The 25,728-nt window shown below is 40.2% G+C and overlaps 1 protein-coding gene across 1 annotated transcript in view; it reads left to right on the top strand.

The window, feature by feature from the left end:
- Window positions 1–13,447, top strand: part of RAB12 (RAB12, member RAS oncogene family) — a 41,250-nt gene extending 27,803 nt beyond the window's left edge. The window contains exons 3-6 of the mRNA XM_039525154.1: window positions 6,228–6,366; window positions 6,907–6,996; window positions 9,760–9,864; window positions 11,350–13,447. Of these exons, the coding sequence (XP_039381088.1) occupies window positions 6,228–6,366; window positions 6,907–6,996; window positions 9,760–9,864; window positions 11,350–11,463 (448 nt within the window). The 3' untranslated portion in view covers window positions 11,464–13,447. The remainder of the gene's footprint in view (window positions 1–6,227; window positions 6,367–6,906; window positions 6,997–9,759; window positions 9,865–11,349) is intronic.
- Window positions 13,448–25,728: the final 12,281 nt, after the last annotated feature.

The following is a 25,728-nucleotide window of genomic DNA, read 5'->3' as shown; positions in this document are numbered from 1 at the left end:
AAAAGAACTAAAAAAGAGCCACCGTGGCTTAACAACCATGTAAAAGAAGCAGTGAGAGATAAAAGACTTCCTTTAAAAGTGGAAGTCAAATCCTAGTGAGGCAAATAGAAAGGAGCACAAACACTGCCAACTTAAGTGCAAGAGTGTAATAAGAAAAGCCAAAGAGGAGTTTGAAGAACGGCTAGCCAAAAACTCCAAAGGTAATAACAAAATGTTTTTTAAGTACATCAGAAGCAGGAAGCCTGCTAAACAACCAGTGGGGCCCCTTGACGATGAAAATACAAAAGGAGCGCTTAAAGATGATAAAGTCATTGCGGAGAAACTAAATGGATTCTTTGCTTCCGTCTTCACGGCTGAGGATGTTAGGGAGATTCCCAAACCTGAGCTGGCTTTTGTAGGTGACAAATCTGAGGAACTGTCACAGATTGAAGTGTCACTAGAGGAGGTTTTGGAATTAATTGATAAACTCAACATTAACAAGTCACCGGGACCAGATGGCATTCACCCAAGAGTTCTGAAAGAACTCAAATGTGAAGTTGTGGAACTATTAACTAAGGTTTGTAACCTGTCCTTTAAATCGGCTTCGGTACCCAATGACTGGAAGTTAGCTAATGTAATGCTAATATTTAAAAAGGGCTCTAGGGGTGATCCCGGCAATTACAGACCAGTAAGTCTAACGTCGGTACCGGGCAAATTAGTTGAAACAATAGTAAAGAATAAAATTGTCAGACACATAGAAAAACATAAACTCTTGAGCAATAGTCAACATGGTTTCTGTAAAGGGAAATCGTGTCTTACTAATCTATTAGAGTTCTTTGAAGGGGTCAACAAACATGTGGACAAGGGGGATCCGGTGGACATAGTGTACTTAGATTTCCAGAAAGCCTTTGACAAGGTCCCTCACCAAAGGCTCTTACGTAAATTAAGCTGTCATGGGATAAGAGGAAAGGTCCTTTCATGGATTGAGAACTGGTTAAAGGACAGGGAACAAAGGGTAGGAATTAATGGTAAATTCTCAGAATGGAGAGGGGTAATTAGTGGTGTTCCCCAAGGGTCAGTCCTGGGACCAATCCTATTCAATTTATTCATAAATGATCTGGAGAAAGGGGTAAACAGTGAGGTGGCAAAGTTTGCAGATGATACTAAACTACTCAAGATAGTTAAGACCAAAGCAGATTGTGAAGAACTTCAAAAAGATCTCACAAAACTAAGTGATTGGGCAACAAAATGGCAAATGAAATTTAATGTGGATAAATGTAAAGTAATGCACATTGGAAAAAATAACCCCAACTATACATACAACATGATGGGGGCTAATTTAGCTACAACGAGTCAGGAAAAAGATCTTGGTGTTATCGTGGATAGTTCTCTGTAGATGTCCACGCAGTGTGCAGAGGCGGTCAAAAAAGCAAACAGAATGTTAGGAATCATTAAAAAGGGGATAGAGAATAAGACTGAGAATATATTATTGCCCTTATATAAATCCATGGTACGCCCACATCTCAAATACTGTGTACAGATGTGGTCTCCTCACCTCAAAAAAGATATTCTAGCACTAGAAAAGGTTCAGAAAAGAGCAACTAAAATGATTAGGGGTTTAGAGAGGGTCCCATATGAGGAAAGATTAAAGAGGCTAGGACTCTTCAGTTTGGAAAAGAGAAGACTAAGGGGGGACATGATAGAGGTATATAAAATCATGAGTGATGTTGAGAAAGTGGATAAGGAAAAGTTATTTACTTATTCCCATAATACAAGAACTAGGGGTCACCAAATGAAATTAATAGGCAGCAGGTTTAAAACAAATAAAAGGAAGTTCTTCTTCACGCAGCGCACAGTCAACTTGTGGAACTCCTTACCTGAGGAGGTTGTGAAGGCTAGGACTATAACAGTGTTTAAAAGGGGACTGGATAAATTCATGGTGGCTAAGTCCATAAATGGCTATTAGCCAGGATGGGTAAGAATGGTGTCCCTAGCCTCTGTTCGTCAGAGGATGGAGATGGATGGCAGGAGAGAGATCACTTGATCATTGCCTGTTAGGTTCACTCCCTCAGGGGCACCTGGCATTGGCCACTGTCGGTAGACAGATACTGGGCTAGATGGACCTTTGGTCTGACCCGGTATGGCCTTTCTTATGTTCTTATGTTATGTTTAATGTGATGGAACTAAAGGGATTCCTGTGACAGGTTGGATCATATAAACCCCTTTGGGGCTGTCAACTGATGTACCAAGACTACTTCTGCCCCTGCCAGCTTGGGACTCCAGCACGCTGTCTTGTTGAGCCAGACATGCCAGTCTGCTCCAACACAGACCCAGGGTCTGAACCACGTGCCCCAAAGCTGCAGACTTAACTGAAAGCAACTTAAGAAGTGTTCCTGTCTTTAACACTCAGATGCCCAACTCCTAATGGGGTCCAAACCCCAAATAAATCAGTTTTACCCTGTATAAAGCTTATACAGGGTAAACTCATGAATTGCTCACCCTCTATAACACTGATAGATATGCACAGCTGTTTGCCACCCCACACACACACACATTAATACATACTCTGGGTCAATAAGTAAAAAGTGATTTTATTAAATACAGAAAGTAGGATTTAAGTGGTTCCAAGTAGTAACAGACAGAACAAAGTGAATTACCAAGCAAAATAAAATAAAACACACAAGGCTATGTCTAATACATTAATAAAACTGAATACAGATAAAAATCTCACCCTCAGAGATGTTTCAATAAGTTTCTTTCTCAGACTGGACACCTTCCTAGCCTGGGCACAATTCTTTCCCCTGGAACAGCCCTTGTTCCAGCTCAGGTGGTGCTAGGGGATTTCTCATGACTGCAGCCCCCTTTGTTCTGTTCCACCCACTTATATAGCTTTGGCACAAGGCAGGAATCGTTTGTCTCTCTGGGTCCCCCACCCTCCTTTTAAATGGAAAAGCACCAGGTTAAAGATGGATTCCAGTTCAGGTGACATGATCACGGGTCTCTGTAAGACTTCATTATCCCCTTGCCAGCACACACCTATACAGGAAGACTTACAAGTAAAACAGAGCCATCTATAGACAATTGTCCTGGTTAATGGGAGCCATCAAGATTCCAAACCACCATTAATGACACACACTTTGCATAATTACAGTAGGCCCTCAGAGTTGTATTTCATATTTCTAGTTTCAGATACAAGAGTGATACATTTATACAAATAGGATGACTACACTCAGTAGATTATAAGCTTTGTAATGATACCTTACAAGAGACCTTTTGCATGAAGCATATTTTAGTTACATTATATTCACACTCATCCACATACTTTCATAAAATCATATAGAGTGCAATGTCACCATTCCCTTGTTTATTGACATGAAATGACAGATGCAATTCTACAAGAGAGTTATTTGGAGAAGTCTCTTCATAAGCATTGAGACAATGTTTTCCATATGTGGAGGTTCAAGAGTCTTGACTGGCATTTGAAAGTGTTTCCCATATTGAAATGTCACAGGGGCTTTGCGAAAAATAAATTTGACCCTGGTATGAAGATAGGTGAACTTAAAATAGAAGAAAATAAACTGTTGTAACGGTGAGTAATAGCAGTATGTAATTTCAGCTGTAGAATATAGAGCACTTGCATTGCTTTAATTAAAATTAGTGTCATTAGTGAAAAGAAAGCAACCAATTAAATATATAGAGGTAGTCTCATGTATCATTGGAACCAAACAGGTGATATGTTTTTGCTTCTTGCAGGGTATCAAAGTTTAGTGTGGGTAAATTTAGGTGTGGATTTTTTTTTTTAAATAAGGAGATAGAAATAGTAGAAGACAGAACTGATTTTTTTCCCCCTCACCATGATCGTGCCATCCTCCAGCTGCAAAATACTGGTCATGATGATCTAGCAGTTTGTTTTTTTTTCACAATTCTTGGTGTAGCCTATCTGAAGCTGAGGCTTCAGTGAACAGTCATCTGCATCATGAAACTATCTGTACAGAGTTGATGCTAACTGTTATCATTGTGGCAGTTACAGAAGAAAGGCCAAGGATTGACTTGACTGAGCATTAATGCTGAATTACCTGTCAGCCATAGGTGTGATCCATGGAGGTTTTGGTTGAGACTGGGCAGGGGAAAGGCAGTTGTCTCTATAAATGTATGTCCTGTGAATATGCTGTGGATAAATAAAAATTACTTTCTCTGAGACAGTCAGTTTGATCTTGTGAACCGGACACTTTTTGAAATACTCAAAAAAAAAAAATCCATCCATGTTATTAAAAATGTTTTGCTCCCTAAGGCTTCTCATAATGAAGTATACAATGCCTGAGTACTAAATAGAGTTGGTTAAAGATTTTCATGCTCGAAGTCGCCCTCTCCCTCCTTGGAAAATACAATTTCATCAAAATTTAAATTTTTCACAGGGGAAAACATACGTTGTTTTCCCATGGGAAATTTCTAAATGAAGTGACATAAATTAATTTTTATATTTCAAATTGGTTAGAAACGTCTCATGGGAAAACTAAAATCTTTCTACAAAATAATTCAAATAAATGTTTTTAATTGAGAAACTTCTCACAAGAAGAGTTTCTGGTTTTGACCAGCTCTCATACTAAACTTTAAAAAATATCCACTGATTTTGGAGGCCCCTGTTGAAACTCCTAAACCTTGAATCCATTAGAGCATTTTGTAACCTACTTTCTAACAACAACACTAACAACAATGAAAGTTCTGGGGTAAACAAGCTTCAGGCATTTTTATCAACTTGTCATGAAAAATCTGCTCTAAGCAGGCTTTTTGGTGATATGGTTGAAAATGGCTCAGAGCAGGTTTTCATGATACGGTGAAAACACCTTGGGTCTTAACTACACAAGGACACAAACTTGCTAGAAGAAGTACAGCTGCTGGTAAATGCACCCTATCTGAAGCCCCCATCACTTTTGAGAGCCAGGCCATAGGTGTGTCCACGTGGGCATCCTGTGGTGAGGTATTTAAATGCCACACTGGAGAGCAGGGGGTTAAGGACCAGCTTTGAGCCCAGGCAGCCCCGCCCAGACACGCCTGCACAAGCTGGAGGCTGGGCTTTAAAAAGAGGAGTGGAGCAGCTCAGAGGCAGGTAGTGGAAGGGAGCAGGCAGCTGCTCTGAAGGGAAAGTACTGCCCAGGAGCCCATTGCCCCGACCTGACAACATAGACCTGTGTAAATCTACAAAGAAGAGTCAGGTGACTGAGTGTGCAGGTCAGAGACTGTATTGAAGTGATTTATTCTGTGAAGCGAAAGATGACTGGGGTAGGAAGTGGTCCCAAAGGGGTGGGGCGGGGCTGTTTAGTACTCCAAGGTGCCGAGTGGAGCTGCCCACCATTGGGCCCTGGACTGAAGCCTAGTGAGAAGGGTGGACCCAAGAGGACATTACAACAAGAGCCTTCATGTACAGTGAGAGGCCAGCTGGAAAAGATGTTGACTGTTCAAGAGCCCAGTCCCCAAGTTCCCCATGCTAAAGGGGAGGACTGGAAACCCTTGGGGTGGAAGTGTTGAAGGACGTGACTGTGTTTCAATGGGGAGACGACCTGCCAACCTCGTCCTGACCACTCGGCAGCGCTGTCGGTGAATGTGCACCGTCTCCACACTCAAAATAAGTGGACACTTCAGAATTTAGAACTTGGTCTTCAGGCTCACACTGTACTCAGCCGTATGTGTGCCTCAGAAAGTCCTACCATACATCCTCATGTTATTGGCTTACTTTTATCAATAATGTCTGCAGTTATTTTCTGCACCGGTTTTAAAAACATGGCTTAATTTTTTTTGTTGATATGAAAGCTCTTAAATCTTGTTAATCTGTGAATTGCTGTTTTTATAGTACAAAGTCCAACAGTGTTAGCTTGATGAGCATGCATCCTTTTCTTTTTTCACTCTTCCAGGAAATATTGTTTGTAATTTTTTTTCCATCTGTTGATCTGTTTTCATTGGACAACTCCATTCTCAAGGGCATGTAAAACTGATTTGTGGCCTTGCCTTTCTCAGTGAAGTTAGTGTGGGACAAATACATCTGATATAGAATTGCTTACTACTTCTGATCCAGTTGTTAAAAACCCGGCTTACCTGGTGATGTCTGAAATTAGTATTTATAGAAGGAAACTTAAAATATGGAATATGCCTGTAGAATGCATGATGTGTTTTTTATTAAAATCCAGGTTAGCTTAGTCTATGCTTTGTGAACTGGTAAAATACTTCCACCAATATTTGCTGCTACTCTTTAGGGACACAGCAGGTCAGGAGAGATTCAACAGCATTACCTCAGCTTATTACAGAAGTGCCAAGGGAATCATATTGGTGTATGATATCACCAAGAAGGAGACATTTGAGGATTTACCAAAATGGATGAAAATGATTGATAAGGTAGGCTCCAACTTTTCTGAAAATAGACAATACAATATATGTAATGCTTTATGTAAGGGACACTATTAAATTACATTTTTACAATGTGGTTTTGTAATAAACCCTTAGAAGATAAAAAACTTAAATTCTTTTGCTATAGATTTCCACTTCATTCTTTTAGAAAGCATTTAATTTTTGTGTGCTTATTCTTATTTTTCTGCTGACTTCTGTGAACTAAAATTGCTGTCATCAATGTCAGAAATGTGCATAGATTTGGGCACCCAGTGGTACACTGGAAAACCATGCATTCTGTTTACCTTCTTTGCATTAAGGTCGCAATAGTCCCTCTAAGGGAGACTCAAGTATATTTCTCATGCAGTGTTATGGAATGTGTTTGGAAGCAGAAAGAAATAAGGATATATATCCTTGAGATAATGTTTGTATAGAGCTTTGATGATACAGAACTCATGCAGGTACATAAGTATTAGTTTTTACCAACAGCGTAAAAACCTTACGTTTGTGGATGTAGTTAACTAGAAATACGGTATTTTTTGTATTCAGTATGCCTCAGAAGATGCAGAGCTTCTACTGGTTGGAAATAAGTTGGACTGTGAAGTTGACAGAGAGATTACTCGACAACAGGGAGAAAAGGTAAGAGCAGATGGAATCAAATCATTAACATCCTTTAGTGATGGTGAAAAAAGGTGGTTGTGGGCTCATATTGGAATTGTGAAGAATGTACAGCTGTAGGTTTGGGCTGTGCTGAATCTCTTGCAAGTTTGAGATACATCTAATGATAGTTGAAATTCCAAGCCAGGCAAGCATTGAGTGGAATCACATTGCCCCTTGAAAGATACCTGACTCTTTGAGGGGAGGGAGGGAGAAATTAATTAGGTAAAAAGGAGAAACCTTTTTTTCTAACCTAGTGTTTGATTAAAAACAGTTGTACTGCCTTTGCTATAAACAAGTACCTACAGCAGGCACGATGCTTTGATGTTGCATCTATGATAGTACTCTCCTTCATACCCTTAGAGTTATAGAAGACATACAATGTTTTAAGCGTACATTATTCTACCAAAATCTGTTTTAAGCTTATACCAGGTATTACAGAACATGCCCAGATATGTTTCTTTAATGTAAGGAATATTATCTTGCCCTAAAGAAACAGAAGAAATTAGAAGGTACTAACTTGGGCTGGATCCTCAGACCCCCAAAGTAGCATGAAGTGTTGGAGAAATCAGCTGAAGATTCCCCTCACATCCTCAGCTGGTGTAGAACTGACTATAGGCTGCCCTTTCCATTCCCTCGCAGAAGGGGAAGGAGGGAGGCTGTGGCACCTTGTGCTCAGGGCCAGCAAATTACCTCTGGGGGCTTGTTACAGCTGGTGTAGGTTAAAGCATCCATTAAACTTCTCTAACTTATATGAGGGACCAGAGTAGCTCCTGACTGTCCCGAGATTAGTGAATCACAAAATTGGCTTTAAGTGACTTCTGTACTGAGCACAGCTTGGCTAGACTCGAGAATTGGCTCCTTGTCTGGATCATTACATACCTATTATTGAGTCAAAGTGATCATGATCTATTTCTTCCTCACTGGCATGACTTCTTCAGGAATCTTTAACTCCAGAAAGGAAGAGCATTTTCTTCTGTAAAAAGTAGTATACGTGAATTCACCTAATTTCCCCTGTAATAATTTTCCAAGGTGGACTTATCCATTGCTGGACTTCTGCTTAGGTTCAATCTGCTATTTCATCCTCTTCCAAATTGCTTCTGATCACTTCAAGCTGTGAGAAAACCAGATCATGAAATCAACCCTTGGCATCTCTTCCAGTAGGTTACTATCCAGGAGACTAACCATATGTACCCACAATGCTCAGAGTGTGTAAGGTTGGTTTTCTGTGGAAGAGAATCATTTGAATGTCTCCTGAAATTCTAGAGACATCAGACCAACCTGGGAAGATTTTGGAATATGAAGACAGCTTTTCAAAATCGAGGCTTTGACAGTGCATAAAATAAAGATTATGTAACCTGTCATGCTATCCATGTGTTGGAAATGAGCACAGAGGTGCTGCTGAAAGCTAATGCACTGTTGACATTGGTTCTCCATATTTGTTAATAGGGTGTGGGGGGAGGGAAGAGTTCTTGTTATAATATGTAAAGTATTGTCATGGCATGACTTCTGGAGGATACTGTGGACAGAGCAAGGAGGGGGAGAGAGATTTCTAAAACCGTATGCAGTAACCTTAGGGAAATCCAGATAAATATTAGCTGATAGCTGTTTGATTTAAAAAACAAACAAACAAAAAAACAGTTTTGACTTGTGTTTTTACTTGAAAAACTCCTCTTCTGGTATTCTGGAATTGTTTAGGGGCTAAGTATGTAAGTGCATGATGTGAAGGCATAAAGGGACATGTGAATAATTTGTCCTTTGGAAGAAGTTAAATATGTACCCAAATATTGTCTGAAAATTTGGTGTATTAATGCAGCAGACCATAAGCGCTGCTTAGCTCAAGGCACTAAGATTGAAAACCCATTACCAACTTATATAAAAACAAAGTAAAAAGGATACTCTTAACTGAGCATCTTCTAACTGCAATTTTGAAAATGCTTTTTCTCATGTGTTTGAACCTAAGTGTGTGTGTGTGTGTGTGTATTTTTCTACATGGATGTCATAGAATAAGAATTGGTGAGATGATATTAAAGTTCTAGTGCATGGAGTCCCTGAGAGCTTTGCATTTTTCCTTTTGAATTACTTAGAGCTGAGTGGAGGTATTCCAATTCAAAGATGATTTTGCTATTTCAAAATCTGATTTCATTCTAATTCAGAACAAATTCCCACAATTTTGAAATCCTCCATGGAACGAGATGGAACCATAGTCCGGGGTTAAGTCTGCCTGGCAAGCTGTTCCAAAGCCATGGAGCATATATGCTTGCATTAATCCTGGCATTTTCTAATGCTGCTAGTTACTCATTTTCAAGAGCATCAGCTCCATCTAAAAGCAAATGAAAAGAAATAAAACAAAACAAACAAATATATGAACTGAAATGTTCTCTGTGAGCTGTGTATTCAGCACACTAAGTGTCACATTTTTGTATGTCTGGTTTCATGGTTGAGCTAACATTTATCTTTTCATTAATGACATTTCATTATTTGGTTTTCCGTTATTTCTTGATTTCATCTTGACATGGTAAACTAACAGAATGTATTAAAAACAACTCTAAATTTTTACACACTGATTACACTCTTCAAAACAGAATGGGAAGAGAAAAAATATCTTGCAGAACTGAAGTCGACTCAAAAGGATCTAATGTGACACTAGATTCAGTTTTGCTCATATTTTGTCGAGTAGTTTTTCTTTTAATCTCTTAAAAAAAAAATCCAGCTTCATGTAGTTACTTTATTTATTTCCATCAGTTTGCACAGCAAATAACTGGGATGCGGTTCTGTGAAGCAAGTGCCAAGGATAATTTTAATGTGGATGAAATATTTCTGAAACTTGTAGATGACATCCTGAAAAAGGTAATATGTATGTACTGTGGAGATGGGGACTATATTTAACTACTGCTGGTACCAGTATTTGTTCAGAGCACATAATGGCAAGTAAAATTTTGACTTAGTTTGGAGGTGCCAGCATGTAGCTTGAGGACCATCTGCTATCCTTCAGCTCTTCAGTAGCAGCTAAACACTGCACGGCGGTTGAAATTTTTGTGTGTTCTTCTCTGCATGGTAACTTCATTTTAGACCAAAGTTCAGTAGCTGACTGCATTTGCCTGCTTCCATTTGTTGCCATATGTTAATTGAGACTGATTTGGGGAATTGACTTAGGACAAAGCAGAAATAAATGTTCATCCTTAAATTGAAATGAGAGATAAGAACTACAAAGGGCTGGGAAAACAAGTAGTCAGCAACTTACATGTCAACTAGGGAGAGAGAATCATTCCTGGTGTTTTTGCAGACCAGAGCTTCTGTCTACAGCATAGTCCAGAGGCTAGAGCATCAGAGCAGACAATAGCGACCCCTGTCTTCTGTTTCCTGCTGGCTTCAATATAGCAGAGTCTTTTCCTATCTATACAATGGTTATAACTGTTACCCAGCTTCGGAAAGGGCTGTGCAATCCTGGTTGAGCAATGTTATGTAAGTGAGTATTATTAGTATCAGGGTAAATCACGGTGAGCTGTATTTCAAAAAATTATGGTCACCTGATAGAAATGTTACCTTTTGTATTTTCAGACACTGTAAAACAATGCAAGTGTTTAGTCTTTCTCTGTGGAAATAGCCTCATTTGTGTTAAACTATTCTTAAAGTCTAAACCACTACATTAACACTAGAAGGCAACAACTTCATTTTATGTATATTACTTATTAGTGTACCTCTTTAAACCACAGGATTATTTGTGATCTTGAATCTTCTCCATGCAGTCGGCCATACACAATTCCTTATAGGTGGTCAACAATACTACTTAGCACTTCTGAATGAGCTATAGAAAAATTAATCCATACCCCAAGAGATAGGCAAGTATTATCCCCGTTTTACAGATATGGAAGCCGGGACACAGAGAAGACTGAATGATTTGTCCAAGGCCACCTAAATTTGAGGCAAAGTTAGGAATTCTGCAGATTTCATTTGATCTCCCAGCATTATGTTTAATTCATTAAATTGCACATGCTTTACATAGATAAAGCTTCTGGAATATTAAAAACTTTAAAATACATTCTCTATTATTGACAAACTGGCTACATGGAAACTTCTCCCCAAATTACGTATATTTCCTTCATAACATATGAATTGTTCCATGCTTCTATTTGTCAACAGAGCAATACTGTATTTTTAACACTGATTTGTAACTTTTTCCTTTCTCTTTGAAAGTGGTTATTGAAATATTTTGATGTTGGGGTCCTTATGTTAATATTTTAGCTGAGCATTAGTTCTGCAGCTTTTCTTTTCAAATGAAATAAACTAAAAAGTTCAGTGCAGGTAATCATTTATAGACTTTTTTTTTTAAAGATGCCTCTGGATATTATGAGGAACGAGTTGTCCAACAGTATACTGTCCCTGCAACCAGAGCCAGAAATCCCACCTGAGCTGCCTCCGCCGAGACCACATGTCCGTTGCTGTTGACTTGTTGCTTCATACAGAGTGGGAGAGAGAAGAAAGTGTCTGCACTACAATCATTTGGCAGTTCCGTGTTGCACTTTGTTTTTCAAGTCAGAACTACACACTTATTTGTAAATATGCAAATATGCAATCCTGTGTAAGATTCAGCTACAACCATTAAATATTGCCCCTCTTCCCCAAAATAGTATATTTCATTCATCACTGTAGTGTTATAAATATTGTACAGTTTATGGGGAACTGCCACACTCCCAGTCTACGAGGAGGAGAAATTAAATCTATACTTATTCTTGACATAAATATTGTAATAGTCCTTGTTATTATAAACAGGCAAGCAGAAGCTCTTCTTGTATGAAGATAAGTATATGGTGCTTTGCTAACTATTTTAAAGATGAATTTTTTTAAAACTGAAAACTTTATGTACAAAGCTTCCATAACCTTCATTGTTTCCTTTAATATATTCAGATTATTTTTTCTTTTTTAGGGAGTGGGGTAGAGCTGTAGCATCTTCAGCTGACTAGATCTACAGCAAAGCTATATGTAATTTCTAGCAATCTGTCTTATTTATTATGTTTAATAGTAGACCATTACTTTGTGTATTAAGACATCACATTTGGTGCAATTCTAAGGGTGCAGTGTCAACTCACATAGTTAATTTTCTGCTTAAACATAAGCTAGGTTGCAAGAAAAGTGGAGATGTATTTTGAATTCTAAAAGATGGTATGAAAAGCAATGCTGCTGTCCTAGACAAATTCTTTTTAAAAGGAATTTAATACATTTTCCTGTGTTGAGGGAATATATATGTGTATTTATCTGAACATCTAGGTGGGTGGTAGGGGTTTATGGAAAACCATTTTTTTCCCTAATGGTGGAAATTATTCCCATCAAGCATATACTGTGTTAGGTTTTTGTCTGATAATGACTTTGTGAACTATATCTTTGGTATATCTTTTATTACAATGCACTGTTTAGTTTAGTCGTGGTAAATCAGTAGTTACATATTCGAATAACTTGGTGTGTCCTGAATGTTGTGGTACTGAAAAGCATTGTGGTCTTTCTAAACTAATGAAATGCAAATAAAATTTTGTATTTATGAATGACAGTGGAGCTGTACCTGTTATTAGAATGGCAAATATACCTGATGGTGGATAAAAGGTAAAATCAGTGATATAGAACAATTTTTTTTAAAAAATTCCTTGTAAAGAGCTGATTCTTAGCCTTTACATTTATTTTTCAAGATAGGAAAAACAAGGCGCATTAATAGCTTGCTTTGAATACTGCACTGTTGGGATGATCTAGCCAAATTGGTATCCTGTCATGGCATGTGATTGCTTTTTGTGACATCTTGGGAGGCAGTAGCAAAACTATTTATGACCCATGGGGACACAAATGTAAACCAGTCTTTTGCAAAATATAGTTCATCACTACTTTTTTCTCTGGTGTCTGAAATATCTTAGCAGTTTTGCCATTGTTCCACCGTAAACATTTACACAGACATAATAATGTATACCCGGGACGTCTCCAGTTTCTCATGAGTTTTCTGGAAGGAACAAAGCATTCAAAATAATTGGTGGTAATTTATACTTTGCCCAAAGGATCTTAGAGCTGTAGGGCTGCTGAACAAGTTATTACATTCTGCACACAGTACTGTGCAGGGAACACATCTTTGGCACATACAGTTTCAACTAACACAAGGAAGCCTGGTTGAAAATTGTACTTATGTCTTCTGCCACCTTGTGCCTAAATGCTTAGCTGTTTTTACATAGTGAACTTGTGGTTTACTCTAATACTAACAGATGAAATCCACCATTTTCTATAGCATTTGTAGGATTTCTGAAGGTACTGTGGGCAATAGCAAGGAAGGGAAAGTTATGGAAAAATAAGATTTAACTTGACAATTATTTCAGCTGACTTGTTTTTACCTGTATTTAGAAATTTGTTGTGAATTTTTTCTGCAATTTTTGAATTTAATAAAAATTAAGAAAACGGACTTAGATAAACTTTTTTTATCTTGTAATTATGTACTATTGTTTCTTTATGTAATGGATGCATTTGAATACAGGGCTGTCCCAATTGTGACCTTTGAAGGTAACTGCAATAACTTTCATTTATTAATTGAAAATGTTTCCTGAGCCTTTGACTGTGATTTTTTTAAACAATCTGCATTAACCTGATTGTTATAGGGAGGACAGAAAGGACACTGCCTCCTACCACTTCCTCTGCAACTGTAGGAACAGCTCTGTGAGTCAGGAGCCCTCTAAGCCAGCATTTTTCAAAGTTTGGGTTGTGACCCAGTGCTGGGTTGCAGCATGTCAGGCACTGGGTCGCTCTGGTCAGCACCACCAACCAGGATGTTAAAAGTCCCATTGGCAGTGCTGCCCAGCTAAGGCAGGCTATTACCTACCTGTTCTGACACCGTGCTGCACCCAGGAAGCAGCCAGCAGGGGGGCCACGGGGCTCCACGCACTGACCCTGCTCTCAGCACCGGCTCTGCACTGGGGCGGGAGAGGACGTAGTGCCTATGGGTGAGAGTCGCGCGAAGCTGCTTGTGTGCCTCCACCTCAGAGACAGAGCTGCTGCTGGCCACTATCCTCGGTGCCAAGACAGGCGGGAAGCCTGCCACTGCACCACTGACTGGGAGCTGCTGGAGGTAAGTCCATGCCCCAACCTCACACCCAATCCCCTGCCCCAGCCCTGAGCCCACCCCAAACTTGGTGCCCCTCCCACATCCCAAACCCCTCATCCCCAGCTCCGTTGGGTTGTGGGCATCAACAATTTTCTTCAACTGGGTCCCCAGACAAAAAGTTTGAAAACCACTACTCTAAGCAGCTGCTGTCCCTTCCCTGTTCTAGCTTCAGTAGATTCTCTGCCGGCTGGCTGTTGCACTGGACAGGCGGGAGAACAGAATTGATGGGAGCTTAACTGGTTCTGCCTAAGCCTAGCTGAGCACCTAAGAAAGGACTGCTCCCCTCTGCTACACCACTACCTGGGTATCCTGAGTGGAGGAGGGGGAAGAGAAGCTGGGAATCCGCTACATGTCCCTGATTCTCTCAGATCTCTCACTGGTTAGAGCAGCTTTAATTTGCATCAGCTGATTCATTTCTCAAGGAACCATGCACCAGCCTTGACGAATTGAGGTCATAGAACACGTAGCCATTTCTGCTCCCCACAGACACCTCTCCACCCCAGTATGTTCTCCGCACTAGGTGCTGCAGGGAGGGAGGCAAGGCAGCCAGTTATGTTAGCTCCTTTGGCCACTGGGGATCCCTCCATGCTGGAGGAATCAACTAGTGCAAAGGCAGCAGAACCCCACCCACGAGTGCCACAAAAGAGTGGAACAGGGCAGAGAACCTGCCCCAAAATAATTATGGCCCCTTGACCTCTTTGCAATAATGGGTTAAATCTTGGGTCCATTGAAATAAATGGGTATTTTGCTACCAACTTCAATAGAGCTAGGATTTTGCCCAACATGTTCTACCTTCAGACTGAATCAAATGCTACTGTTCTAATAGCATTGTAAATCTCACATCTGTGATAACTGAAAAGCATGTTCTGAGATAGATGGAACATTTCATTGCATTTACTATAATGGACTTAGAAATTAGTTGCCTAGTAGGTGGTACTCAGCCTCTGCCTTATGAATACATAATTTCTTTATATGTAGATGGGAGGAGAGTCCTGAATCTGGAAAGGCGGTCCTGAAATTTTTGTTGAAACAAGGGTCATGGTATGGAAAAGGTTCTGAATCACTTGTCTATCAGATCTCTAGTGACAATGACAGCTATGCTGTCTAGACACAGACTCTGTTCTATTAAGAACATAAGAGCCTCCATACTGGGTCGGACCAAAGGTCCATCTAGCCCAGTATCCTGTCTTCCGACAGTGGCCAATGCCAGGTGCCCCAGAGGGAATGAACAGAACAGATAATCAAGTGATCCATCGCCGGTCACCCATTCCCAGCTTCTGGCACAGAGACTAGAGACACCATCCCTGCCCATTCTGGCTAATTGCAAGTGATGGGCCTATCTTCCATGAATTTATCTAGTTCTTCTTTGAATCCTGTTATAGTCTTGGCCTTCACAACATTGGTTAATCTATTGGAGATGTGCTGGAGGACCAGAGATAACAATTGCTCCAATAAGACTTCACTAACAGTTAACATGGCAATATGCACTGCAGATATAGTTGTGTCAGTTCCAGGATATTAGAGACAGAAGGTGGATGAGGTAATACCTTTTATTGGACCAACTTCTGTTGGTGAGAGAGACCAACTTTTGAGCCACACAGCTCTTTTTCAGGTCTGGGAAAGGAACTGTCCAGCATCACAGTAAAATGCAAGTTGGAACAGATTGTTTATCAAAGTGGTTTTCAACCTTTTTTCATTTTTGGACCCCTAAAATTTTTTGAAGGAAGGTGCAGACCCCTTTGGAAATCTTAGACACAGCCTGTGGACCCCCCAAGGTCCATGGACTACAAGCTGAAAACCACTGTTCTATGGTAATAGCCTTTCATGGACCCCTGAGACCAGGAGCCAAATTAGCAATCAACATTACCCAAAAGAGCCACAGTAGGTGAATTCACTGTTTAATATATTCTCCCAGCAGAATGACTGACCAAATATTAATATTTTATCAACTACAATTGGTTAATCTAGTAAAAGAATCCTGATGGTTTAATAACTTAGATTGGTTAATAATTAAATCACATGGTGTTTTAATGTCATGTGCTGCAAAGAGGCACAGAAGACATGTTAAAGAGCCACTTGCAGCTCATGAGCCTCAGTCTGAGTATCACTGCCTTAAGCCATGCCTACACTACCACTTACGTCGCTCAGGGGTGTGAAAAAAAAACCCCATAACTGGTAGTGTGCTCAGTGCTATATTGGTGGCAGAGTTTCTCCCGCCAACATAGTTACCGCCACTCATTGGGGGTTGTTTAATTGTCGAGAGCGCTCTCCTGTCAGCATAGAGCAGCTACGTATGAGATCTTTCAGCGGCACATCTGCATCAGTACAGCTGATGTGCCACTGTAAGCTCTCTAGACATAGACTTCGAGTCTGTGGACCACCGGTTTAGTGTAAGTAGTTAGCACAGTGGTCTCCAAAGTGGGGGTGCGCGTTTTTTTTTTGCTTTGTCAGTTTGGACGGGAGCCGACGCAGCAGGGGGGTGCATGCTAAAAATTTTTTTACTGATGGGGGTATACAATCAAAAAAGTTTGGAGATCACTGTTGTAAGTGACCAGTCCAGGTAGACCTGTTAACACCTCTGCAGTCATAGGACAAAAAGAACGGGTTGTTAGTGGGTTACAAATTGTTGTAATAAGCCATAAAACCAGTGTGTCTGTTCAGTCCATGGATTTTTGGTGTATAGCAGAGTAATGAATTTAAGCTCCTCTCTAGTCACAGGGCAGAACGAGGTGTTAACTGGCTACTCTACCTTTGAATGGTCCCTTCCAATGTGTGCTAACTACTTATGCTAAACTGTCTGTTCCCCCTTGCATTTTGCTGTGATCCTGGGAATTCCATCCCCAGACCTGAAGAAGAGCTGTGTGTGGCTGGAAAGCATCTCTCTCACCAACAGACGTTGGTCCAGTAAAAGAGATATTATGTGTCACCCACTTTGTTTCCCTAACATGGCAATAAGCAGTTCCCAGTGGTAGGCAAAGAGTTTGAGCTTCAGTAAATCAATTCCCAGGCTCACCAAATCAAACATGAAAGGAGGATGAGTTATCTTAAGGGCTGGTATTTCCTCCCTCAAATAGAGAGATGTGGAGGTGGGGAAGTGGGAAGTTAATGTGGAGCATATCTGCACTTCCTCTTTCTTTCCCTGCCCTGCCTGCCCTCCTTCCCTGCCCAAATGTACCAAGCAGAGTTCAGGAAGGAAATCAACTCATTTGGAGGAGTGCAGAGAATACTGAGGGCAAGAATACACTACAAAACTAAAGCAACCTAAGTTACATCGACATACTGCCACTGCAGTAATTTAATCGGTTTTACATGTACACGCTACGTTCCTTGTGTCGGCAGTTTATGTCCTCATCAGGAGTGTTTGCACCGATTTAACTGCCAGTGTGGCACATTGTGGGACTGTTTCTGAAAAGCAGCAACAGTCAATGTAAGCAACGGAGTGTTTACCATGACACTACATCAACTTTTAACTACTTATGGAGGTGGCATTATTAAGTCGGTGTAGTGGGCAAGTTGTATTGGTGGGAGCTACATTTTAGTGTAGACACTTAGAGTTAGGTCAACATAAGCTGCCATACGTCAACCTAACTGTAATGTAGATCAGGCCTGAGTTTAGACTGGGAACAGGAATCTGTTTAGATGTTCCTTGCACTCCAGCCTCCTCCCTCTGGAAAAAGTGGGGCCATTGCAGATCCTCCTGCTCTAGCAGATCTTATGGTATATGGAAAGGCAGAGGCACTAGCTGAAAGGACTGTGATTCTGGCATCAAGTGCTAGCAGCACTGTTCCACCAGACAACAGACACAATTTTTGTTAGCTGGGTTAATCTCCGGTTTCCAGAACATTTGGTCTAACTAAAACTCTTTGCCCAAATCAAGGTTGCAAATTGGAGGATGGGCCTAAGTATAGGAATCATTCAAAAAGGAATAAAGAATATGACAGAGAATATCTTATTACCCTTATATAAATCCATGGTATAGCCACATCCTGAATACTGCATACAGATGTGGTCTCATCTCAAAAAAGATAAACTGGCATTGGAAAAGGTTCAGAGAAGGGCAACTAAAATGATTAGGGGTTGGAAATGGGTCCCATATGAGGAAAGATTAAAGAGACTAGCACTTTTCAGCTTGGAAAAGAGGAGACTAAGAGGGGATATGATGAACTAGGGGCCACCAAATCAAATTAATGGGTATCAGGTTTAAAACAAGAGGAAGTTCTTCACACACCGCACAGTCAACCTGTGGAACTCCTTGCCTGAGGAGGTTGTGAAGGCTCGGACTATAACAGGGTTTAAAAGAGAACCAGATAAATTCATGGAGGTTAAGTCCATTAATGGCTATTAGTCAGGATGGAAAGGAATGGTGTCCCTAGACTCTGTTTGTCAGAGAGTGGAGATGTATGGCAGGAGAGAGATCACTTGATCATTACCTGTTAGGTTCACTCCCTCTGAGACACCTGGCATTGGTCACTGTCGGTAAACAGGATACTGGGCTAGATGGAATTTTGGTCTGACCTAGTATGGCCGTTCTTATGGGCTTCACTGTCTCTTTCAAACTAATATTTGCTATCTTTAATCAATTGTACTTATGTCTTGAATGTGAGCTGATTTTCAGTGGCACTCACACTACCCTGGTCCTGGCCACCGGTCCGGGGCGTCTGCATTTTAATTTAATTTTAAATGAAACTGCTTAAACATTTTTAAAAACCTTATTATTTACTTTACATACAACAATAGTTTAGTTATATATTATAGACATAGAAAGAGACCTTCTAAAAACATTAAAATGTATTACCGGCACGCAAAACTTTAAATTACAGTGAATAAATGAAGACTCGGCACACCTCTTTTGAAAGGTTGCCGACCCCTGGTGTACAGCTTTAAATAAATTTAATAGGACCATGCAACATAATAGGGTAAAACATAAAGCTTTTAACTGTACCCGGATAACAAGTTAACATTTTGATTCCAGAAGGGAAATAAGCTTTGAATGTCATGTGCACTAATGCAGGTTGCCCATTAGGGGTCACTGGAGTGCTACATGTAAAAGAAGCATGTATAATGCACCCTGTTAAACCAGGAGCTGGTTTGTACTTTTTTACTACATTGAAAGCAGAAGCTCAGATGCTTTGAAAGAAGAAGAATATTTCACGGTGGGTTTTTTTTTTAAATGTCAAAGTAGTCAACATTTGTCAACTCTGAAGATACTATGGCGAAAACAATGCAAGTATTGTAGTGATACAAGGAAACTTTTTTTTTTTTGAGGACCTGAAAGTGAAAAGATCCTTTCTATAAACAAAGAATTGTGTATGCCCCTTAATATATCTCCTGCTGAATAGATGTGTTAGCTAGTTTCCAGAGAGCTGTTTCCTATTATTTTAATACTAAATTAATTAGTATAATTGCTGAAGAGTAATTTTTGAACTTTTCTAAAATCTAAATTCATTGATCCTTCTGTGCCTTTTGTGTTTCCTAGTGCATGAATCTACCAAAAGTGAACAATCCTGCAAGTGACTTAAGACTTGTGATAACAAAATAATAGGGCACAATTTGTAATTGGTGATGTTCGTTGCTCGCTAAAGTCTCACCATTGCATTTTTAGGTAGAAGTATCAGAGGGGTAGCCGTGTTAGTCTGGATCTGTAAAAGTGGCAACGACATGCATCTGACGAAGTGGGTATTCACCCACGAAAGCTCATGCTCCAATACATTTGTTAGTCTATAAGGTGCCACAGAACTCGTTGCCATTTTTTAGGATTGCTACTCAATGTGAGTTAGTAGTTATTGGTGGCTTTTTGAAACAATGTTTTTTCTTTTGGCTATCAACAAAACATGAATAATGTACTGAGGGTGGAGGATGCCATTCCATAAGAATATAAAATTTAAATTTGTGCTTTGCATGAATTATAGGTACAGTAAAACCCTGCTTATCCGGTCTAATTGGGACTAGGGCCGGATCAGAAGATCAAAAATTCAGATTATTGTGAGAATGAGCAAAGTTTTCTATCTGTTATTTTAAGATGTGGAGTTGCTTTTAAACTAGCTGACCCCTCCCGGAAAAACATTAAAACACCCCCCCATCTACTTAACACAATATATAAACGATTAATTGTTGTAAACAATGTTTTGGTCACTTATTACCAGGAAAACTAATCTGAGTTTTTAAAAAGTTGTGTTGATCAATTTTACACTATCTAACCCTGAATGTTATAGGGACCATCTACAAAGTCTGTTTAATGTTGCACAAGTCACCATCTCTATTTAGCTTGTTTACACATAACATCAAACAGTACAATTTTTAAAAAATGCAAACATGATAATCCTTACAAAGCATTAAAACATAGCCCCCTTTATTCACAGTGTACATGAACCGTCACTTCCAGTAATGTTTTTAAAAATGCACTAATGATCTTTTTAAATTGCAACAACAGCAATACTAATGGTAGCAACTACCAACACTAATACTATGCAATCTGCATAAAGTATCCAATTAAAATATAGTACAGTGTACAGCACAGTGGTAGGTACATCAGCACTCATCTTTATAGTGGCTGGAAAAAATCTGACAGTTTGCGTTGTTTTAGTTGAGCGCTTCTCTTCTTCATTGCATGATCATGGATTGGTATCAGGCTGTTGTTCCAAGTCCTGAAGGAAGAGGTTTCCTGCTATTGCAGCATCACAGTGAGAATTTTTCCCCATCAATTCTTCCTCTGCAGAATCTTCAGCTTCAGCGTCACTGTCAGCATGTAGTACAGTCTGCATGATTTAAACACCATCCAGTAACTGATGGCCAGGGTCATTAGCATCACTTTCAAGCCAATTTGCAACATCATCTTCATCAACTTCCGTGCAGCCAGTAGTCTGGAGGAGGTCAACAAATGCACTGGTCTCTTCTTCAGCTGCCAGTGCTGCTGTTGCAGCTGCAAGTTCACTGTCCTGAGCATCAGCAATAACTTCAGGCCACAGATTTTTCCAAGATTGACCTGGGGATGTCTTCCCATGCTTCTGCAACCCTGTATATAGCATCCTTTGATACTGATATTTTTCCAGTGCTGCAACATGTTGCCTTCATTCTCAGATGCTTCATCAGACATCAATAGTCAAGTAAGCAGATGCTGTTTATAGCACTGTTTTAGACTCTCCAGCACGCCTTGGTCCACAGGCTGTGCAAGAAATGTTATGTTTGGAGGGAGAAAAAACCCCCAGAAGGTCAGGTCATCTTGGGAGGTAAGCCCTCTGTCATTAGGGTGAGCGGGTGCGTTGTTCAGTAGTAAGTTTTTGGTGGGATGTTGTTCAGATGAGCCCGTACGTTCGGTACAAAATTTTTAAATACCAGTCACAAAACAAATCACTGTCCATCCATGCTTTTCCCTGTGATTGGTAGATGATGGGCAAAGCATTCATGTTTGCATTTTTAAGTGCATGCGGATTCATTGCTTTACCAATGACAGTTAAGAGGAGCTTGTGTGTACCACTAGCTTTAGCACAGGCCAGGATTGTTAAACCTTCTTGGCTCAGTTTTAGCCAGGTGCAGATCTTTCTGTTCTGGCAGCAAGTGTTTTTGATGGTAATATTTTCCAATACAAACCAGTCTCATCATCATTTCAGTTGTAAACATGTTTCAGTGACAAGTTGTGCTCGACTAAGATATCTTGCAACTTTTTTTTTTTTTTTTTAGAAATAACTCCCGAATTGGCAGATAGCTTTTCCCTGGTGACTGTTAGTTGTCAAATGTTGTAACACTTTTTAAACCAACTGAGCCATCCCTGACTAGCAGAGAAACATCCATCCCCTCCTAAAGTTTGATTAAAGCTCTTAACCTCCTTGCATAGTAAAGGACCATGAATAGGAATGCCGTCCTCTCTCGCCTGTATAACCACCAGTAAAAGGCTTCACCTAGTCCAGTGTCCTTCAGTTGCTTTGTGGTCTTACAGGATGCAGAGTTATTAGTGCAATGTTTAAGAATTTGCTTGGCATTGTGTTTGATGTTCAATACTGTGCTTTCTCCAATATTGTAATCTAGGGCTATTTTTGCCAGTGACTTTCCTTTTTTTATTTTATTAATCATTTCTATTTTAGCATCCAATGACAGTACTACCCGTTTTCATGTAGTAGTCGTGGTCATTTTACAAGGCTGAAAAGGTGCGATAATGGAGGCTCAGCTAAACAGGGTTCCACTGTATTTGGAGATGTCCCTTTCTGTACCTTCTTTTGTTGTGCAGCATTGTACTAAGAGACAGAGTATTATATTATCATAGAAGTTAGAAATGAACATTTTGTCACCAGGGCTGGTTTGGATAGAAAAATATAAATATGTTATGCCAACCCCTTTAAGATGATCAGTTCTGGCTGAGGAATCCAGTGCAATCTAGTCCCTATCAGGTAGAATAGCTATGAAATATTTAACTAATTTTTTCTGAATGCTAATTTTATATTTTCTCATTTAAGATTTTAGTTTCTTTCAGAGGAGTTGGCTTGTTCACTGTATCTCCATTGTCTGTGTCACTAGGGAGAGGCGAATCTGTTTCTTTCTGGCATGAAAGTTGCTATCTCTTCTGCTCATGAGGAGTTTCTCCTGCCAACGTTGAAAGCAGTATTTAATCAGGACATTGGCTCTCACTCTAAAGCTCTCTCACTTGGTTCCTACAGTAAGGGTAACATCAGCCATGGGTCCCTCTTGACATGTCACTATGGAAAATACTTACTACACATCACAGCCCTAGTCAAGCTCCTCATCTGGATATTCACCAGGCTGGTGTGTTTAGGTCCCACCTACATTGGAGCCGTGTGCTCTTAAGATCTGTGCTTAAGCTTAGTGCCTCAGTACTGTTTCGTTCTTCGTTGTCTCTCGCACACAATTACCCATCCACAGAAGTGGGATTTTGCAATCCAACTACGTTAGGCCCTCAGGACCAGTGTAGTCCCACCACCAAAAGACACCCCGGTTGCTTCTGAACAGCCTTTCCCAGAGCTACAACCTTGTGGGCACTATGATCTACAAGGATAAGGGGTAGTTAAAACACCTAAATAACACACAGATGTTGCAAGGGGTTCCAAAAACAATCACACTTTTCTTTAGATAGCATAAGAAATACATGGACCTAGACAAGACAATAAAACCCCTATATGCCATTCCAGGTATCCATTTCTTCACCACTCTTCAGGATTTGGGACAGTGTCCTTTTAGTATTCCAGGTCCCCTCTCTTGTACCTCTCTCCTCATGTCTTCTCAACTGGAACATAGACTCTTCCCTCTCAGTCTTCAGCCAGCTTCATCTGATCTTGGCTGGTCCCACAATAAAAGTCCTTCACCACCCAAAGCCTGTGCCTTTGTCTTTTTAAACCTGTGCTCTGACCTCTGTCCCTTTCTTCTCTTCCTTTGGGGATTTTCCACATTCCACTCCCTGAAGATAAACATGGACAAACTGTTTTTTCTCCCAGCTCAGGCAGCATCCTTAGTTTTAATCCCAGAGCCCTGGCAGGGCGATGGGTACAACTTATTTTGTTGGTTTCATGGCTTCTTTGAGGCAGGATGTGTGATATGTGTCAGGGACCTTTTCAGCCCATGGATGACTCAATACACATTGTACATTCAGTGATGAAGTAATTTCATAAAATTAACCAGAATTCATAAATTATGCATAGGTTCCCCAAATTGTCACACTACACATGCCATCGTCCGTTTGGTAGGAAGTCCCAAAGGTGGCATAGGATCATGGATCCTAATGAACTGCCTGGAACCCAAAATCTGTCAGGTTCTACTGCATTGGGTCCCCGTTTCAGAGAAAGTGGTATGCAATATTGCAAACACAAGGAAATCAGTAATTCAGCAGGACAATCATAGTGCTGGGGTCTGCCAGAGTAGAAAGAAACCTAGTCTTTGACAACATTGAGATAGCCAGGAACCTAAAATACAAAACAGATATCTTCTCCAAGCAGCCTGGGAACTGCTCCCAAAGGTGTTTCTAGTTATACACCAGAAGCAGGACATATTCCAAGTGGAACTGTTAGCCATCTAGGGAAACTAAAACATCCAAAGCTGCAGATCCATAGACTTGCTGGCCCTCAGAGAACAGTGGCTTTGTTGCTTCTATAACATTTTGGTTAATTCCTTCTAATCAAGAGAGTCCTACAGAAGATGACATTCTAGCCTTAGTTATCCTGTTGGTCTTAAACTGATCAGGAGACCCTGCTATCCAGAACTGCTAGACTTGTATAATTCAGGTGCTTTTAAAATTCCAGCTGCTGGTTGCAGAAAGCTCTTTTCCCTTGCCTCCAGGAGCTCTGTGTTCAGTGCAATTTATGCTAGAGGACAGGAAATCTTTAGTGGCAGGCAGAACTTTATAGCTCCTGCACTGTACGTAGTCTAGGCTTATAGGAAAACACAAAGTTGCACTGGCTTAACTTAAATCAACTTAAAAACAGCATTAGTTTAGTTAGGCCTGGTCTACACTAGGGTGGGGGGTCGAACTAAGGTACGCGACTTCAGCTACGCGAATAGCGTAGCTGAAGTCGAACTACCTTAGTTCGAACTTCTTACCTGTCCAGACGCCGCAGGATCGAAGTCCGCGGCTCCCCCGTCGACTCCGCCACCACCGTTTGCGGTGGTGGAGTTCTGGAGTCGACGGGAGCATGTTCGGAGTTTGAACTATCGCGTCTAGATTAGACGCGATAGTTCGAACTCCGAGAAGTCGAACGCTACCCGTCAACCCGGCCGTAAGTATGGACGTACCCTTAGTTAGGTGCAAATCTCTGTATGGCCATGCTTATTGGTTTGAAACTGGTTAGATGTTTAGTTTGTATCAGTATGATTAGGTCTCATCTACGCACAAATGTGCACCAAAATAACGACATTGGTTGTAATTCATGCTTTTGGCAAGCCTGTGTGTGGACACTTATTTTGGTTTGAGTGTCTTATTGATTTTATCCTGTCCATTTTACTGACTTAAGCTAAATCAACATAGTACACTTTTACTCTGAAATAAGTGGTCCTGCTAGTGAAGGCAGGGGGCTGGACTCGATGACCTTTCGAGGTCCCTTCCAGTTCTAGGAGATTGGTATATCGCCTATTATTAAGTGTCCGCATACAGAAGTGCACTGAAATAACAAATGGTCTGAATTACTACCAATTTAGTTATTTCTCTGAAAGTTTATGTGCAGACCAGGAAGCTTAACAAGATTAAAATGGCCAAAAATTGGGGGAGGAGGGCTTGCACCACTTTAACAGAATTGCTTTATAATCAAACCTTTATTTAAATTAGTGCAACTTTTGTGTAGACCAGATCTAAGGGTGAGGAAAAAGCAATGTGAGTCAATGCTAACCAAAAAGGTTAAAAGGAACAAGGACTCTATACGATATAGAAAAAATGAGTTCATTAATAAATGAGAAAATTAATCAAAAATTAATCAAAAAGGGCAGTGATGGTTTCTCTTTTCTTTCTTTTTTTAAAATGTCTTCACCTAGGAAAAATGAACCATGAAAGTGAGATAGAAGTAAATTTTTATTTATAAGAGATACTTGGAAAAATGGAACACACATGAATTGTCCTATGTGGATGGTAGCAGTAAGGAAGTTAGGAAGCAAAC

The sequence above is a fragment of the Mauremys reevesii genome, linkage group 2 (assembly GCF_016161935.1).
Source record: "Mauremys reevesii isolate NIE-2019 linkage group 2, ASM1616193v1, whole genome shotgun sequence".
NCBI classification, from domain to species: domain Eukaryota; kingdom Metazoa; phylum Chordata; order Testudines; family Geoemydidae; genus Mauremys; species Mauremys reevesii.
This window is presented reverse-complemented; position numbering and strand designations above follow the sequence as displayed.